Raw genomic sequence first — 20,157 nt, 5'->3', positions numbered from 1 at the left:
TTTCCTGCAAAGTATCATAATTCATAACTCAAGGAGCTAAATATGCATCTGCAAAATCTACGGTATGAGCGATAGGTTGGAGTCGACCACCTGGCCATGTTGAGCGAAGCCACTGAGGTGGAAGCGGCAATGGACATCACCTTCTTGGTACTGTAAGATTTAATACAGTTATTTGTTCTGATGGTTTGCAGAGAAGAGCAGCACAAGAAATACCACTGTATATTTGCTTTAGATTTGCTATAGATTTGATACTGTTTGTGAAAGGAAATAATCAAATGGTTCATGTAAATAAAGGAGTAGTTAGGTAAATTTTAAAAGAAAGAAACATGCACCTGCTTGCCAGACGTTCAAATAATGCCACGCATTGGTGGACCCCAAAACGCTTTATACCACGTGGCTTCACATAGTTGTCATTGTTGCCGTGCTCGTGGCGGTAGCCTGATTTTCGGCAATGGGGCTGGACTGCGCCCTGAGCAGCAGTTTAATTGTGATGGCTGTCATGACGACTCCGGCAACTAGCGCTAGCAGAATCCAAATTATGACGGATGCATGGTCATTTTTTCCACCATGCCCCGCCTCTGGTGTGGGTGTTTCCGACGGATCACGAGCTGGTTCACCTGTGGCCGGGGGTGTTGAGGTCGTTGCTTGGATTGTCTTGGTGAACGGCTTTTCCGGCGCTCTCGTGGTTCTTGCTGGTCCAGGCTTGGTCTGCCGCATTGCCCGCGTGGTGATGGACGCTCCTGTCGTGAGTGATTCGGCGGTAAAGTTTTCGACTAAGAACGACAATTCAAGGCTCCTGGACAGCTTCCCCTTGAGTCCATCTGCGTTGATAACACGCGCCGCTACGTACCCCTCCAGCGTGAAGTCCCTGTCGCCTGGTTTCGACGTTTCCCACTCGCGAGGAAGTGCGGTCGATACGTTGTGCTTCGAACCGGCGGGGAGGGGGTCGAGGTTGCCTTTCACGACATTGGACATAAGCTGCTGGCTATCGAAGTGCTTTTCAAGGTTGGTTTCACTAGTGCTGCCTCGGATCTCCACTTTCACCGCTGTAAAAGAAAAAGATGGAACCTCTGCACTGTGCTGGCAATCCCCCCTACCCCTGTTTTCTTTAAATTCTATTTACAGCTTGCTTGTTGAAGTCTAGTTCGGAAATGTTTCACAAAGACGCCACCAGAAGTGTGTAAATACTGGGCCGTTACGTGTGTAAAATAACATTGATCAACTTCGTCCCCGGTAGAAACGTCGGAAATAAATTGGACCTGTTGATCAGGTTTTTTTCCTTCTAGTACATATATTTAGGCTGTCCCATCTATAGTCATCAAAGGTGCTGAAAAAATAAGAAAGAGAACACACTGTGCGAGATATGATTTTAAGGCCTACGGCATGCCGTCTTCAGAAGCCTGACTATCGAACACTGTAGTTGTTCTATCAATCGGTTTGTTCTTTAATCATTCTTTTTCTTTTAACTGCATGGCTAATGTTAGGTCTCGCATGCGGCAAGATAACGTAACGAGGGTCTCGAATCCGGCCACATTGATGCCTTCGGGTAGCATGAAGGGTTTGTTGACCAGATGCCTTCACCACTAATGATCCCGTTCTCGCGATGCCTGCGGCAAAGAGGACGTTCCACGACCGCCGCCAAAGTCTGTGAGTCGTGGCGCTGGCTAACAGTCCTAGGGTTCTGCTAGGAAACATAAATACCCAAGAAAGTGGATGGGGAAACAGCGCCGTGGTAGCTCAATCGGTAGAGCATCGCACGCGAAATGCGAAGGTTGTGGGTTCGGTTCCCGCCTGCACAAGTTGCTTTTTCGTCCACTTTAATTTCCACTACATTGTCGTTTCTTAATTTCACATTTTAAGCAGAAGTTCTTTCCCCTATGTTGTCATTGGTGTCAGTGATTGTTAGCTTCTTATGATAATACTAATAAAAATTGGGCCCCTCGGTTAACCCCTTAATTCTCCTTTACCACTTAGTGCTGACCATTTGTGCTTCATTGTTCTAGCATTTTTTTTCTTCCATACGTCACGAATTCAGAAATCAGCTGCTACAAGTTATCATTGCTACTTTCCATGTATTACGAACCCATGAAATATCAACTATGAGAAAAATACGGTTGCATACAAATAAATCTTTGTTAATTCACTCTGCTTACTAGTACACAGAGTACGTAAACGCAAGCCGTGCATTTCTATCTGTGACAAAGTTTTGTCGGCTATAGCGGGAGTCTAATGAGTGCAACGAAGAAAATAAAGAAAAAAACCATCAACTTCTCCCATGGGCTGGCGTACTTTGTTTTTAATCTTTTGAGATGCGGTTTGCTGAGCCTCTATGTGGATTGATTCTTTCACGGAGTTTCATAGAGTTTAACATCCTTATTGCTTACGCTACTATCGATGATTAGGAACACATCTGAAAAACGCAATGCGACACTTGACTGACGAGCGACTGAAATATTTACGCGTTCTGAGGCCCTATAACGTAAAACTATTCCAATATGTTTCTATTCCAATCTCGAGATGTCAAATTTGCGTAACCACCGACGTAAGCACCGGTCGGTCACCCACAGGGTTGTCTGAACAGACCAATGAAACGCTCTCCTCGTTCATAGGAGGTCATTGTTGTTTGCTTGAAAAACGAATAACATTGCCTACAATGAGTGGCTTGTCGTATCTAATTGGCTGACAAGAGGCGAGGAGAACGCTCAAGTGGAGAGGGATTCACTGGGGCAGAGCCAATGCACTGAAAATCGGTAACCTGCTGAAGAAGGTTGTGCCGGCGTCTGCGATTGGTCGGCTTTCCCTTACTTAGCTTGTGGTGGCTGGTTTAAAATCATGGCGGCATGCAACGGAAGCATAAAAATGACGCTAAAGCTGACCCTCAGCAAAGAAGAGTTGGCAGAATGAGGTGGTAAATGAGCCGAAAGGGCTCGAAAACTTTACACGGCCACACAAGAGGTTTTATTATACGCAAACACACCCATGCTCTCCGGCAGGTGCGGGTAGCCAGCGTCTCAGCGATCGGCGGCAGCCATCGTTTATTCCTTTCGGAACGGGGCACCCTGCGGCTATTCCAAAGAAAATTCAGTTTTGTTCGGCATATTAATGCAGCTTTATCGCATACACGTCACTTTGACGCGGTGAGCTTGTGCGTTTTTGTGACGTCGCGTTACAGGCAGGTGAAGTGGGTGCAGCCCGAAAACGTTTTACCAATAGCCGGGGGCTAATGGCGAAAAGGTGTCGAATAAGAAATAACTGTTTTTATTTCTTCTGTCAAATCATGCATAATCAGCCTGTACATATCATATCAGATGGGGAGGTATCGCGGTTTTCGTGACGTCGCGTGACAGACAGGTGAAGTGGGCGTGGTCGAAAAAAGTTTTTGACCAATCGTGGAGGGCTGACAGCAGAATTGGAATAGAAAAGTTTGGAATAGTTTTACGTTATAGAGCCTCTGGACAGCAAAACGTTACCTTGCATCCACAGTTTACGTAAGAATGCAGTGCTCCAAACACTAATTACAATGAAAAGAAATAAATCTCTCCTCAGTCGTATAAGAAGTCATACTGCTCTTGTTGGATTTTCTGAGGTAATCTTCCTGAGTGCGACAAGGCAGCTCATAGCCAATACGCACCCTTTCCGTGTGTCATGTGTGCGCCAGGCCAAGTCCAAGTAAGTATGACGACGGCTGTTCTGTCGCTCTCGACGTATCCGTCGAAATTATTTAGGTCGCTGATTCTACCAGGAGGAACATCAGTCTGCCGCATGTCCCTTCTGACGTTAAGGTAGCCGCAGTAGGCGACTCTTTCGAATGGGACCGTCGGCGTTTTTTTTCCTAGGAGGGTATCCACGAATGTGTAGTTGCCTGGCGCATGTAGGGTTGGTCGATTCGCTGCAAAACACATAGCGATAGTATTACTACCACGACCATTTTAAGCACAGCAATCTAGCGAGCATAGGTGGAATAGGAGGATTTCCAAGGAAATAACATTTAAGGTTTCATTTGACGCCAACCCTGCACGTGGCATTGAATGTTCTTGAATTACCTGCACACAACTGCAGTAACATCAGACTGAGATGTGTATCAGGTATACGTTGGCTATTTCAGTAATACCTGCTTGAAATACAGTGCTAATTTACGAAGTTTTTTATGTAATACGACAAGCTTCGGCCATACATTGTTTGAGAACACTCAGAATGTATTTGAAGACTCACAGTTTTTTATCTATTGCATTGCTAAATAAGGCATCGATTTCCCGTAGCCATACCAGTGTTTTTACGGTTTTATTGAGATTGAAGCAGTTGTTCTGTGTCTGTCATACATGATAGCATATACCTTCCATTAAGGGGTCAAGGTTTATGAATTGCCGGCGGTCGTCGTCAGCAAACTCATTTGTAAAACTCAGGTTTTTTAGCACAAGAAACGGGATGAGAGACAGTGGCAAGACGCGGACACAGCGCTAACTTCCAACAATTTGTTTTATTCCACAACATATTTATATATAGGTAGCAGACATCTTTCGTGCTATGATGTCTCATATGCGAAAGTGAAATCAGAAGCTAAGAAGCTTTGTCAGAAATTAAACCTGAGTAAACTGGTCCACGAAATCGAATATAAAAAATCTGGGAGCCTGGAAAAGTTCTTGTTTTCGATCAGAACCCATAAACCAGAATGGCCACAGCGTATTAGAGTGTCGGAAGGTGGAACTTGGCAAAAGTCTGTAGGTTTTTTTTTTTTTTTTCAACGGAAGTTGAAATTGCTAGCAGTGAATGGGGGATCCTTTTCTGACCAAGAACTCAGAAGAAGTAGTAGGTTACCTGAAGACGCATGTAGGCAGTAATTTGAAAGCTTTCTCTATAGGTGTAAAATATCTATATTATTCACTACCACATGATGAGTTATAACCATGTGTTCAAGAGGCTGTTGATGCTTACGATGAACTGAAGTTTGTAAACACCATCTGCATATTGACACGTGTACTTATGTTTATCGGGCGACAAGTTTTGCCTAACAAATGTTATCGCATGGCGCGGGACGCGCCTGCATGTATCCGAAGTTTCTGGAAGGTTATCGATGCTTCTGTCCGTTGTCTGTTGTCGCCGAACCTTGTGTTATGTGATTTCATCGCGTAACGCGAATGGTGTAGAACATTTTAGAAGGCATGCGGGTCCCAACGTTTAGTCTGGAACATTCGATGATTGCTGTATAAAAGCCGACGCGCTTGACCCGCTGATCAGATTTTCGACGATCGCCGAGCGTGTTCGCCGCTATCGTTGCGCTATAAGTGTAGCCTGTTTTGTGGGCACAGGTTCGCCCAATAAAACTTAGTTTTCTTGTTCACAGTATTGCTACTGTCTTATTCAACGTCACCACCACGTGACATCTGGTGGAGGTGCTTGTGCGTTCATGTACCGAACGCCCCCGCAAAGCCGCGACCCAAGCCCGAAGCCCGAGGACAGAACCAAAATCGCCGAAGACCAGCGTGCTAGCCGCAGACTGCAAGGACTGCCCCCAGAGCACGGACTTCTACCTGAGACGACAAAGAAGATCGTGGTCAAGACAACCCCAATGGCTGCCCCAGCGTCCCCTGTTATCCTACAACAACCTCGGGACCCACCAAGCTTCCATGGAGCAGCGACTGAAGACCCGGAATCATGGCTGGAGACCTACGAACGAATCGCAACATTCAATAACTGAGACTCCGACGAGAAGCTGCGGCATGTCTACTTTGCCTTAGAAGACACCGCCAGAACTTGGTTTGAGAACAGGGAATCGACCTTGACAACGTGGGACCTGTTCCGTAGCGGCTTCCTACGCACCTTTACAAGCGTCGTGCGCAAGGAAAGGGCTGAAGCTATCCTGGACGCCCCAGTGCAGCTACCAAACGAGAACGTTGCTATCTTCACGGAAGAAATGAAACGTCTGTTCCGCCACGCCGACCCGGATATGGCCGAGGAAAAGAAAGTTCGCCTACTTATGCGTGGGGTAAAGGAGGAACTTTTCGCTGGGATGGTAAGAAGCCCACCGAAGACCGTCGAAGAGTTTCTTTGTGAGGCGACGAACATCGAGAAGACACTCGAAATGCGGAACCGGCAATTCAACCGCCGTACAAGCTCTACCCACTACGCAGGAATTCAATCACTGGCCACGGACGATCTGCGCGAGACCATCAGGGCCATCATGCGCGAAGACCTGCGCAAGGTCTTGCCTTCGTCGCAGCCTCAAGTCGCCTCGATCGCCGACATCGTAAAAGAAGAGGTGCACCGATCGCTTGGAGTTCCTCAAGTGCAACCAGAACCGCCGCAGCCTCAGCCGCAAGCGATGAGCTACGCCGCCGTCGCCCGCCGTCAAGGTCCCCTTCCACGACCGCGCCAGGACCCCGTAACGCCACAATTCCGTCGACCACCACCGCCGCCGCCAGCACGCCCACCCGTCGCCCAGCGCAGCTACCCGAGGAAGACAGATGTTTGACGTGCTCCTGACCACCGCCCGCTCTGCTACCACTGCGGAGAAGCAGGTCACGTCTACCGACGATGCCCGTACCGAGAGATGGGACTGCGAGGTTTCGCCGTCAACGCGCCGCGTCCACAGCTTGGAGAGCGCCCACGTGACATCGCCGATTACCTCGCCGCCACTCAGTGGAGCCCTCGACGACCGTCCCGTTCGCCGTCACCAGGCCGCTACCTGTCGCCGCAGGGCCGACCGTACACCGGCCAAGCCCGGGGCCGCTCTGCGAGCCCATATCCGGAAAACTAAAAGCAGCAACCGAAGGAGGTGCGGTTGCTGTTCGTCGAACTGACGAAGATCATCCGCCGCCGACGAAGACGACGAAGAAACCATCTCGACGACCTGATGACGACACGCCACCGTCCCGAAGAAGTCGGGAAGCCAAGACTACACCGACGAAAGACGACTTGACGACGCGACGTTCCAGTTTCAGTTCAACACGACGCAGCCGTGATCCGACGCCAAGACCTAACTGCAACGCCAGACAAAGAACCACCGACCTCGACGTGCTTCTCGACGGCCACGCAGTTACTGCGTTAGTGGACTCCGGTGCTGATTACTCCGTCATGAGTGGACACATCGCCGCCCAGTTGAAGAAGGTTAAGACTGCATGGGAAGGCCCTCAAATTCGCACCGCTGGAGGACACCTGATTACGCCCACTGGAATGTGCACGGCAAGCATAACCATTCATGACCGGACTTACCCTGCCACCTTCGTTATCCTCCAACAGTGTTCTCGAGACGTCATTCTCGGCATGGACTTCCTCAACCAACACGGCGCAGTCATCGACCTGAAGTCGAAGTCAATAACGCTGTCGGAAGATAAAGCGATACCGCCGGAGAGCCCTCGTACTCACCACGCCTTGAGTGTGCTCGAAGACCAAGTGAGCATCCCGCCCCGCTCCAGCATTGTTATTTCGGTCGGCACCGAAATACCCGCTGACGTAGAAGGTGTCATCGAAGGCGACCAAAGTCTACTGCTAGACCGGGAAATTTGCGTCGCAAGAGGGATCGCTCGACTGCATGAAGGGAAAACTGAAGTGTTGCTGACAAACTTCAGCCAGGAGTTCAAGCACATCAACAGGGGCACGACGATCGCGTACATCGAGGAAATTCTGGAAACAAGTAATGCGTTTGTCCTCTCGGATTCCGCCGCATCTACCCCGACGACTATGGTTCCCGAACCAGACTACGACATTAATCCAAATCTCCCTATGATTAAGCAACAGGAGCTCAGAAGTCTGCTCCGACGATACAAAGGCTGCTTTTCGACGTCATCGAGGATTCGACAAACACCAGTCGCCAAGCATCGCATAATCACCGAGGAAGGCGCTCGACCACTCCGTCAGAGCCCTTACCGCGTTTCGCCGCGAGAACGCGAAGCTATAAGAGAACAAGTCGACGAAATGCTGCGTGACGACATCATCCAGCCGTCGAAAAGCCCGTGGGCATCCCCTGTTGTCCTGGTGAAGAAAAAGGACGGAACCCTGCGTTTCTGCGTCGATTATCGTCGTCTGAACAAGATCACAAAGAAGGACGTATACCCCCTCCCACGGATAGACGACGCATTGTATCGGCTCTGCAACGCCAAATACTTCTCGTCCATGGACCTCAAGTCTGGCTATTGGCAAATAGAAGTCGACGAAAGAGATCGCGAAAAGACCGCCTTCATCCCCCCAGACGGCCTCTACGAGTTCAAGGTTATGCCATTCGGACTGTGCTCGGCGCCTGCAACGTTCCAGCGCGTTATGGACACGGTTTTAGCAGGATTGAAGTGGCAGACCTGTCTCGTATACTTGGATGACGTCGTCGTCTTCGCCGGAAATTTCGACGTTCACCTTAGGCGGCTGGCAACAGTACTAGAGGCCATCAGGTCATCAGGACTTACTCTGAAGCCGGAAAAGTGCCGCTTCGCTTACGAGGAGCTTCTATTTTTAGGCCACGTCATCAGCAAATCTGGAGTCCGCCCCGACCCGCAGAAGACAGCTGCCATAGCAAAGTTCCCACAGCCCATCGACAAGAAGGCAGTGCGTAGATTTCTTGGCATGTGTGCCTACTACAGGCGATTTGTCAAGAACTTTTCACGCATCGCTGAGCCGCTGACGCAGCTAACTAAATGTGACGTCGAGTTCAAGTGGGAAAAGCCGCAGGCCGACGCATTTCAAGAACTCAAACGATGCATGCAGTCGCCGCCCGTACTTGCGCACTTCGACGAGCACGCCGATACCGAAATTCACACTGACGCCAGTAGCCTAGGCCTCGGTGCCGTCCTAGTCCAGAGAAGAGATGGACATGAACACGTGATAGCTTACGCTAGCCGGTCGTTGTCAAAAGCGGAAGGCAATTATTCTACGACCGAAAAGGAATGCCTCGCCATCGTTTGGGCTACAGCGAAATTTCGCCCTTACCTATATGGCAGGTCATTCAAAGTCGTCAGCGACCACCACGCCTTGTGTTGGCTAGCGAATTTAAAGGATCCCTCTGGACGGCTGGCACGGTGGAGCCTCAGACTACAAGAATACGACATCACTGTAATATACAAGTCCGGACGAAAACACTCAGACGCCGATTGCCTATCACGTGCCCCCATTGACCCGCCGCCGCAAGATGACGAGGATGACGACGCCTTCCTTGGAATAATAAGCGCGGAAGACTTCGCCGAACAACAGCGAGCGGACCCGGAGCTTAAAGGCCTCGTCGATTATTTGGAAGGGCACACCGACGTTGTCCCCAGGGCATTTAAGCGCGGATTATCTTCCTTCACGCTTCAAGACAGTCTACTCGTGAAGAACTTCTCACCAGTCCGCGCCAATTACCTTCTTGTTGTCCCGTCAGGACTTCGTCCAGAAGTATTGCACGCCCTCCATGACGATCCGACCGCTGGACACCTCGGATTTTCCCGGACACTATCGAGGATACAAGAAAAGTATTATTGGCCGCGCCTGACCGCCGACGTCGCCCGTTATGTCAGAACATGCCGAGACTGTCAGCGACGCAAAACACCGCCGACAAGGCCAGCCGGATTACTACAGCCAATCGAGCCTCCTTGCCGACCATTTCAGCTGATCGGGATGGACTTGCTGGGACCCTTTCCAACGTCAATAACTGGAAATAAGTGGATCGTCGTGGCGACGGACTACCTCACCCGCTTCGCTGAAACAAAAGCAGTGCCGAAAGGTAGCGCAGCCGAAGTGGCGAAATTCTTTGTCGAAAACATCCTGCTGCGACACGGCGCCCCAGAAGTCCTCATCACTGACCGAGGCACGGCCTTTACAGCGGAGCTCACCCAGGCCATTCTGAAATACAGTCAGACAAGGCACAGGAGGACAACGGCCTACCACCCGCAGACGAATGGTCTTACGGAGCGGCTGAATAAGACCCTCGCCGACATGCTAGCGATGTACGTCGACGTCGAACACAAGACCTGGGATGCCGTCCTGCCGTACGTAACATTCGCTTATAACACGGCGGTACAAGAAACAACACAGATCACGCCATTCAAGCTGGTCTACGGCAGGAATCCGACGACGACGCTCGACGCCATGCTGCCGCACGTCACTGACGAGGAGAACCTTGACGTCCGTACCTACCTCCAGCGTGCCGAAGAAGCCCGACAGCTCGCCCGCCTGCGGATCAAGAACCAGCAGAGGACCGATAGCCGACACTACAACCTCCGACGACGCTTCGTCGAGTACCAGCCCGGTGACCGTGTTTGGGTTTGGACCCCTATACGCCGACGAGGACTGAGCGAGAAGCTTTTGCGACGCTATTTCGGACCCTACAAGGTCATCCGACGTATTGGCGCACTGGACTATGAGGTCGTGCCAGACGGCATTTCGCATTCACAGCGGCACCGCGCACGACCTGAAGTGGTCCACGTGGTGCGTCTTAAACCGTTTTACGGACGCTAACGAACTTTTCTTATTTTGTTTTTTTCTTTGCTACGAGTGCTTATTTATTACTTTCGTTTGTTTGCAGCATCGGGTCGATGCTTTTTAAGAGGGGGGTAATGACACGTGTACTTATGTTTGTCGGGCGACAAGTTTTGCCTAACAAATGTTATCGCATGGCGCGGGACGCGCATGCATGTATCCGAAGTTTCTGGAAGGTTATCGATGCTTCTGTCCGTTGTCTGTTGTCGCCGAACCTTGTGTTATCTGATTTCATCGCGTAACGCGAATGGTGTAGAACATTTTAGAAGGCATGCGGGTCCCAACGTTTAGTCTGGAACATTCGATGATTGCTGTATAAAAGCCGACGCGCTTGACCCGCTGATCAGATTTTCGACGATCGCCGAGCGTGTTCGCCGCTATCGTTGCGCTATAAGTGTAGCCTGTTTTGTGGGCACAGGTTCGCCCAATAAAACTTAGTTTTCTTGTTCACAGTATTGCTACTGTCTTATTCAACGTCACCACCACGTGACAATATCTTCACAGGGGTTTCTTGAACTATTGTCTATTGTCCATGCGGGCGACAGGATGAGCAGTGTACTTCACCGGAAAATGCGCGAGTGAAGCAGAAATGCGCCATCATACCGTACATCCACGATATCTTGCTCAGACTGAAGAAGATTGGCAATAACGCAAATGTAAACTTCATCTTCTCAGCAGCGTTGAAGCTGTCCAACTTGTGCAAGGCCAGCTACTGTGGTTCTGAGAAGCCCAGTTGCCGGACAAATCACAAGGAATGCTACGTTCTTTGTGACAACAACATCGTGTATGAACTGCCCCTGTCGTGCGGCAAAAATTCATCGGCCAAACGGGAAGGTACGTAAATGATAGGCTGCGTGAACACGCAAATATTGTGCAAACTGGAGGAGTGGGACATCTGGCTTGTCACTGCAGAATGCATGGGTGCAGTACCGTTCTTATACAGTGCACGGTGATAGGAAAAAGCCGAACGCAAACAACACATGAGATTATTGAAGCGGCGAAGATCGCTAGTTTGGGGAGCGCTTGTGTTAGCGCGCCTTCAATCGATCTTTCAAAAAAAAGAACACGGTTTTCTAAACGTGACACAGAGGGCGGCCTGATGGAGATGACATTTTATACTTGCAATTACATTTTTTTTGCCGCGCACGGTCGTTTTCTCATCTTCGATATCAACTTAAATTTCCTTTACACATGTCGCGTTGCTGTCTGTTACCTATATATATATATATATATATATATATATATATATATATATATATATATATATATATATATATATATATATATACACACATATGTACCGCTTTGTTGAATAAAACAAATTGTTGGAAGTTAGCGTTGTGTCCGCGTCTTGCCACTGTCTATCGTCCCTTTTCGTGCGCTAAAAAACCTCACTTATGGAATACCAACACGCCCTAACCTACGCTCTTTCATGTGTAAAAGTTACGCCACTCTCCACCCAGTAGAAAAGTGCTAGGTTGAAAGACATCATTACTATAAAAGAACCTAAAAATCGAAACATTGTCAACTTATTGATATGCATAAAGCGCTTCCACTAGGCAATTGAATTTACAGGTCACGCTCAATGGTAGACGTAAACGGTGCAGTGCAATCGACGTGCAACACACGCTGCTGTGCATGCGCCACTACGCTGCACATCGAATTGTTCATTGACATGCTCGAAGATAAACAGTGCTAAAAATACAAGGCCGAAAAAACGAACATGTTCGATGGTCAGGCGCTATAACAGGAACAAGAATGAGCCGAAAGTAAAGTTTTCATGGAGACATCAATCTAATAAATATTAGTGCGATTTCGTTTTGTCATTTTAAAGCACATTCCTAATATGTACTTCCTAACAACCACTGTTTTTTTGCGCAAAATAAAATAACTCGATATGGTTTTCACGGATTATGAGAAACCATTTTATTCAATCACTCCAGTCACAGAGGTTTTGCGTAATCGCCTGAAACAGGCCGGTTTTCCGCAGCATATCATCACAGCAAAATGCAAAACTGCAAGACTGCAAGACTGCGAAATGCGGGCGACAGGATGAGCAGTGTACTTCACCGGAAAATGTGCGAGTGAAGCAGCAACGCGCAATCATACCGTACATCCACGATATCTCGCACAGACTGAAAAAGATTGGCGATAACGCATTAACCTTGCATTGAGGGGTCAAGGTTTATGAATTGTCGGCGGTCATCGTCAGCGAACTCATTTCTAAAACTGAGATTATACATGCAGACCTTGGCAAATATTTATAAAAATTCCACAGCTAAATTGGTTCCGCTCAAGCAAACTAGAATGTTACATGTCAAGAAAGGGGCCAAGAAACGAGATACAATCTCTTCAGTTCTAATCGCTGCTTGCTTTAAAAAGTATTCAACCAGTGTACTGTGGAAGGCTCGGGAGAGAGGATCAACGGCAAGGATCTATCAACCTTCAGTTTGCAGATGGCGTTGTCCTGTTCAGCAACAATGGGGACGAATTAGAAAAAAAATGATAGAGTGCATTAATAGAGAGAGTGAGTATAAGAGTGTGGTTAAAGATTAAATGCAGAACACAATGATAACGTTCAACTGCCTGGTAAGTGTAGGATTCAGGATCGCCAGTCGGCCTCTAGAGTGTGTACAGGAGTACAGGAGTAGTTAACTATGTAAACTACACACAGGAGACCCTGATCATGTGAAGCACATATACAGAAGGATAGAAATTGGTTAGTGTGCATACGGCAGGCTTTGCAAAATCCTGACTTGGAGCTTACAAATGTCGTCGAAAAGAAAAGAATATAACCACTGCATTCTACTGATGCTAATACATGGGACAGAAACTTATACGTTAAAAAAGAAGCTGGAGAACAAGTGAAATACTGCACAAAGAGCCACAGAAAGAAAAATGTTGGGCGCAGTGTTAAGGGACAGGAAGAGGTCGGTGTAGATCAGAGAGCAAACGAGGATTGCGCATATCCTAATCGATATGAAGAGAAAAAAGATAGACTTGGGAAGGTCATGTAGTGCGCAGGTAGATAAAGGGTGGACGATTAGATATACAGATTCAAAGCGGTAAATTCGCAGGTGCAAATTCGAATGAGCTAGGGCAAGACAGCGGTAACTGGAGATCGCATGGACAGGCCTCCATCCTGAAGTGGCAGAAATATATGCTGCTGTTGAAGATGAATAAGATAACTCTAACCTTGGATGCCTATTGAAAGCGCAGTAGCAGTGAGCGCATTGAGCGTCTTGTATGTCTTGCTTCAACGGGAAGAAAATGCCGAAAGTGCAGCGCAGAAGAAGCTGCCGGCACTCCGCGGACACTGCAAACATCGCAGATCGCTTTGAACATGAGGCTTGCGCGGGCGCGCACTTTGGTCACGTCGCAGAACCCTTTGAAGATACGGCACCCGCAGAGCTGCGCTGTAAGCAGCAGCTGCCGGCAAAGAACCATCCCACCCTCGTCTCACTCCCCAGCTTCGCGCGCGACAGATAAGGGCGCGCTTCTCTCGCTCCAGCAAGATTGGGTTGCATTCGCCGGCTTCCCTCGCACTCTATTCACTCGAACACACACCATACGGTACGCGACAACGATTTCATCACACTTCCACTTTATTCGGGAGCTCACGAAGATACTACACCAGAGAGACGCCTATATATATGGTGTCGCAATAAAGATGAACACGGCAAGTTCCAGGCATTATGTGCCAATCTCCTGCTGACATGAATTTCGATTTTGAACAATTCTTGTTATCGAACTTGAACAGCACCACATTTGCTTTCCTTAGGCTCCTTACTGCACAAAGACTCTTCCGAAATAAAATCACCTACATTTATGGAAATGTCTCAGTGGTCATTTTACCATATATGACTAAATAAAGGCACGGCGAGAGAGACAGCGCATTGCACGGTGATGCACGATTGATCAACTCACGAGGAAGCGCTACCCCCGCCGAAGAAATGGAGATGTCAGGAGGGAATCCCGGCTTACGGTGCGCATGGCTGGTCTTGTTGTCCCCGTAAACATAAGCCCTGACGGCGTACCTTCCTTTGCCCGTGAACTGGGTGAAGTAGCCGGTGTACCAACCATCGTTGGCCAAGACATCAGGATCTGCAATATTAGTACCAAGGGCTGCTGAAAACGCAATCAATTACGGACACATTTGAATCAATCAGTTTCTTGTGGTTTAATTGCGCTAGAGATGAGCCAAAGTGACGTGAAAATAATTTTTTTCAGTTATCGCGTAATATGGCTGATTTGCAAATTTCTGAAATGTGTATTTGTTTTCTTTTTGTAACATTAATAGGAATGCTCCTTACGTGTTAAAATTTTGGATCCCGTAAGTGGCGATTCCGCTATCTTTTGTTTGGAAGATTTTATGCTTGCCAAATGTTTTACTGATGCCTACCACTGTCGCACTGTAATTGAGTGTCGGCAATAGTGCGGACACGGCGCATTTTAAAACCTTTTTGAGTGGGTACGCCAGCTGGTCATCCGCCAGAGCCATGACCAACCCGTTCATGTTGTTTAAGCAGGCTCTTCTATCCGCTGTGACAGCGATGCCCGGCGCCCTTCAAGATACGACCGGCAGCTTCACCCATGGACTCCCTTTCATACTCTGTGGAGACTGCGCAAATGAACCACTGCCTCAGCTGGATTCTTGGGCAAGCCTTCACCGGAAACCAGCGCACTCAACTACCGTTTCACCCGACTACTTAGACACCCTCCTGCCCCGGGATACTTTCAGTGGGCACGCCAGCTGGTCATCCGTCAGAGCCATGACCAACCCGCTCATGTTGTTTACGCAGATTAGTAACACATACTCATCCGTCAAAACGTCTCACCGCTGTCTAGTCCAGCTGGCGTGCCCTTTCAGCGTTAGTACTGTATGCATGTTCTTTAAACAATTTTTGCTCACGCGTTGCTGCTGCTCAGTAGGGATATTGAACCAAATCCTGGGCCCACTACTGAACAGTTTCTGAGGGAAATTCTTGATGGATAAAAGCGTATGCAGAAGAGATTAAATACCATTGAGTCTAAACTTGAGAACGTGGAAACCATAACAGCCAAATATGCGGAGCAGGATTGGCCACCCTGGTGCAGTACTTGGCCACAACCTCCCATATGAACACAACAATCAAACCCCGGCCCTCAGTCCCCAGCAGCTGCGAAGCAACTGACCACGGCGACGGTCAAACCTGCAACGCAGCAGAGGGTGCTAAGAATCACTGGCTCCGGACAGGCAGCCAATGGAATATGAACCTGGCAACGTTTAACGCTAGAACGTTATATAGGGAGGCGAGTCTAGCAGTGCTATTGGAGGAATTAGGGGGCACTAAATGGGATATATTAGGGCTCAGTGAAGTTAGGAGGCCAAAAGAAGCATATACAGTGCTAAAAAGCGGGCACATACTGTGCTACAGGGGCTTAGCGGAGAGAAGAGAACTAGGAGTCGGATTCCTGATTAATAAGAATATAGCTCGTAACATACAGGAATTCTATAGCATTAACGAGAGGGTGGCATGTCTTGTTGTGAAACTTAACAAGAGGTACAAAATGAAGAGTGTACAAGTCTGCGCCCCTACATCCAGTCATGATCACTAGGAAGTCGAAAGCTTCTATGAAGACGTGGAATCGGCGATGGGTAGAGTGAAAACTAAATACACTATACTAATGGGCGACTTTATTGCCAAGGTAGGCAAGAAGCAGGCTGGAGACAAGGCAGTGGGGGAATATGGCATAGGCGCTAGGAATAGCAGGGAGAGTTATTAGTAGAGTTTGCGGAACAGAATAATATAAGGATAATGAATACCTTCTTCCGCAAGCACCATAGCCGAAAGTTGACGTGGAGGAGCCCGAACGGTGAGACTAGAAATGAAATAGACTTCATACACTGCGCTAACCCTGGCATCATACAAGATGTAGACGTGCTCGGCAAAGTGCGCTGCAGTGACCACAGCATGGTAGGAACTCGAAGACCTGAGGAGGGAACGGAAGAAACTAGTACATAAGAAGCCGATTAATGAGTTAGCGGTAAGAGGGAAAATAGAAGAATTCCAGATCAAGCTAGAGAACAGGTATTCAGCTTTAACTCAGGAAGAGGACCTTAGAGTTTAAACAATGAACGACAATCTTTTTGGCATCATTAAGGAGTGTGCAATGGAAGTTGGTGGTAACTCCATTAGGCAGGATACCAGCAAACTATCGCAGGAGACGAAAGATCTGATCAAGAAACGCCAATGTATGAAAGCCTCTAACCCTACAGCTAGAATAGATCTGGCAGAACTGTCGAAGTTAATCAACAAGCGTAGGACAGCTGACATAAGGAAGTATAATATGGATAGAATTGAACATGCTCTCAGGAACGAAGGAAGCCTAAAAACAGTGAAGAAGAAACTAGGAATCGGCAAGAATCAGATGTATGCATTAAGAGACAAAGCCGGCAATATCATTAGTAATATGGATGAGATAGTTCAAGTGGCTGAGGAGTTCTATAGAGATTTATACAGTACCAGTGGCACCCATGGCGATAATGGAAGGGAAAATAGTCTAGAGGAATTCGAAATCCCAAAGGTAACGCCGGAAGTACTAAAGAAAGCCTTGGGAGATATGCAAACGGTGAAGGCAGATGGGGAGGATCAGGTAACAGCAGAATTGTTGAAGGAAGGTGGACAGATTGTTCTAGAGCAACTCGCCACCCTGTATGCGCAATGCCTCATGACCTCGAGCGTACCGGAATCTTGGAAGAACGCTAACATAATCCTAATTCATAAGAAAGAAGACGCAAAAGACTTGAAAAATAATAGACCGATGAGCTTACTGTCCGTTGCCTACAAACTATTTACTAAGGTAATCGCAAATAGAATCAGGAACACCTTAGGCTTCTGTCAAGCAAAGGACCAGGCAGGATTCCGTAAAGGCTACTCAACAATACATCATATTCACACTATCAATCAGGTGATAGAAAAATGTGCGGAATATAACGAACCCTTATATATAGCTTTCATTGATTACGAGAAATTGTTTGATTCTGTCGAAACCTCAGCAGTCATGGAGGCATTACGGAATCAGGGTGTAGAGGAGCCGTATGTAAAAACACTGAAAGATATCTATAGCGGCTCCACAGCCACCGTAGTCCTCCATAAAGCAAGCAACAAAATCCCAATAAAGAAAGGCGTCAGGCAGGGAGATACGATCTCTCCACTGCTATTCACATCGTGTTTACAGGAGGTATTCAGAGACCTAGATTGGGAAGAATTTGGGCTAAATGTTAATGTAGAGTACCTGAGTAACTTGCGATTCGCTGATGATATTGCCTTGCTTAGTAAGTCAGGGGACCAATTGGAATGCATGCTTACTGACCTGGAGAGGCAAAGCAGAAGGGTGGGTCTAAGATTGAATCTGCAGAAAACTAAAGTAATGTTTAACAGTCTTTAGTAACAGTAACAGCAATTTACAATAGACAGCGAGGCACTGGAAGTCGTAAGGGAATACACCTACTTGGGACAGGTAGTGACGGCGGATCCGGATCATGAGACGGAAATAATCAGGAGAATAAGAATGGGCTGGGGTGCGTTTGGCAGGCATTCTCAGATCATGAACAGGAGGTTGCCATTATCCCTCAAGAGAAAAGTGTATAGCAGGTGTGCCTTACCAGTACTCACGTATGGGGCAGAATCCTGGAGGCTTACGAAAAGAATTCTACTTAAATTGAGGACGGCGCATTGAGCTATGGAAAGAAGAATGATAGGGGTAACGTTAAGGGATAAGAAAAGAGCACATTGGGTCAGGGAACAAACGCGAGTTAATGACATCTTAGTTGAAATCAAGAAAAAGAAATGGGCTTGGGCAGGACATGTAATGAGGAGGGAAGATAACCGATGGTCATTAAGGGTTACGGACTAGATCCAGAGGGAAGGGAAGCGTAGCAGGGGGCGGCAGATAGTTAGGTGGGCGGATAGGATTAAGAAGTTTGCAGGGATGGCGTGGCAACAATTAGTACATGACCGGGGTTGTTGGAGAAATATGGGAGAGGCCTTTGCCCTGCAGTGGGCATGATGATGATGATGATGATCAGGCTGATGATGATGATGATAATGCGGAACTCGGAGCACAATTTGAGAACATGCAAAGAACAATGCAGAATCTAGAAAAGAAACTAATTGATTTTGAAGATCTTTTAGTCTTCGGCTTTAAAGAAGATGTGAACAAAACATCGGATTCAACATTGACCACATTAAATGAATTATTTCTAAAGCACTTAGGTGTTCAAGTATCTTCTGTTGAAAGACTACACAGGATGGGCCGTAAGCAGGCAAAGAAGCACCGCCCTATCATTCTAAAATATATAGACCACCGAGAAAAAACAACCGTGCTGAGTAACTGCCACAAGCTCTAAGAGAAAATATATAAATTTCGGAAGATTTTTCAGCAGAGACGCGGCAGATAAGGAAGCACCTCTGGGAAAGCACAGCTGACGATAGGAAAGCAGGTGCCAAAGTAAGGCTTCAGTACGACAAGTTTAAAGCTGACAATCAGACGCATCGACGAGACAGCACTCAGATGATACGCATACCTGTCACCTTCCGTCGAGAAAACACTGAAGGACTGCAATGACCGCGTTTCTGTATTAAAACAGAAAAAAAAATGTTTCGGTGTCTAAACATAAATTCTCGGAGCATAGCAAACAAAATCGCCGAATGAAAGAGTGTTTAACTGCCAACAAACCTCATGTTCTAGTAACAGAAACCTGCTTGTATAATGATATCGCCGACTCTGAAATAACACCTCGCGGTTACGGAATCTAACGACAGAGGGATTCCCGTGGCGGCGGCGTTGCAATTCTCTTCCAAAAAACATTGAATGTTTCTAGGATGCCTGATAACACAGGAATTGAATCTGTTGTCGTGAAAAGTTTTCTTCACGAGTGTAATGTAATCATAGGAGGGTTCTATCTTCCTCGAAATTGCGACACCACTTTCCTTCAAAATCTTAACGAGTTCTTTTGTGCCTATAAGAATAAGCGCTGCAGTATGCTACTTGTGGGTGATTTTATTGTTACTTCTGTAAAGTGGAATAAGGATTTCCCTGAGCCCCTCTTAAGTGTTTATGAAGCTTGCGTAGATATAGTAGTGCTTCACAGCTTTTCACAGCTTGTCAAAGAACCTCCCTGTATTCAAAACAACACACTATCAATTCTGGACCTTATTCTTACGTATACTGCCGCAGTCCGCCGCAGCGGCAGTATATGTCGAAGGTATATCGAATCACAAAATTGTATACCTTACGTTGGAAGTGAATTTCGTTCGATATATAAAAAATACAAGAAAGAATTGTCAATGAGTTATCCCGTGCCAGTGATATTGATGTATCAGACGCCCTAGATGGCGCTTTTCCGGAATTTCATGCCATGTGTGAATCAACATTCTATTGAAACATTCTATTGATGACATATGGGGATACTTCAAGTTCCTGGTTCTGAAGTGTATCCGTGATTTTGTATCTGTGAAGCGAAAAGTGCTGCGGAAGCGCAATCCTTGGGTGACAAAAGAAATAGTACGAAGAGAGCGGAAACTGAAAGAGGCAAGAAAACAACTCAAGCAGCGCCCGACTGTTCCCGAAAGCTATCGGCGTCTTCGCTTGCGTACATTATTAGCTGATAAAATAAAAAAAGCAGAAAAATACTATCAAAAAATGATACTAAAAATTTTCTCGTCTCATCCCCAG

General features: G+C 47.3%; 1 protein-coding gene across 6 annotated transcripts in view; it reads right to left on the bottom strand.

The window, feature by feature from the left end:
* Positions 1-270: 270 nt before the first annotated feature.
* LOC135913649 (calcium-activated chloride channel regulator 1-like) overlaps positions 271-20,157 on the bottom strand; it is a 248,513-nt gene continuing 228,626 nt past the window's right edge. For 3 of the 6 annotated variants that reach the window (XM_070541096.1, XM_070541095.1, XM_070541094.1), the window contains 3 exons: positions 14,365-14,541; positions 3,632-3,889; positions 271-1,046 (listed from right to left, as the gene is read on the bottom strand). In XM_070541096.1, coding sequence (XP_070397197.1) covers positions 400-1,046; positions 3,632-3,889; positions 14,365-14,541 — 1,082 coding nt within the window. In that variant the 3' untranslated portion in view covers positions 271-399. The remainder of the gene's footprint in view (positions 1,047-3,631; positions 3,890-14,364; positions 14,542-20,157) is intronic. The other 3 variants (XM_070541099.1, XM_070541097.1, XM_070541098.1) reach the window with 3 other exon arrangements.

The sequence above is a fragment of the Dermacentor albipictus genome, chromosome 6, assembly GCF_038994185.2.
Source record: "Dermacentor albipictus isolate Rhodes 1998 colony chromosome 6, USDA_Dalb.pri_finalv2, whole genome shotgun sequence".
Classification (NCBI taxonomy): Eukaryota; Metazoa; Arthropoda; class Arachnida; order Ixodida; family Ixodidae; genus Dermacentor; species Dermacentor albipictus.
This window is presented reverse-complemented; position numbering and strand designations above follow the sequence as displayed.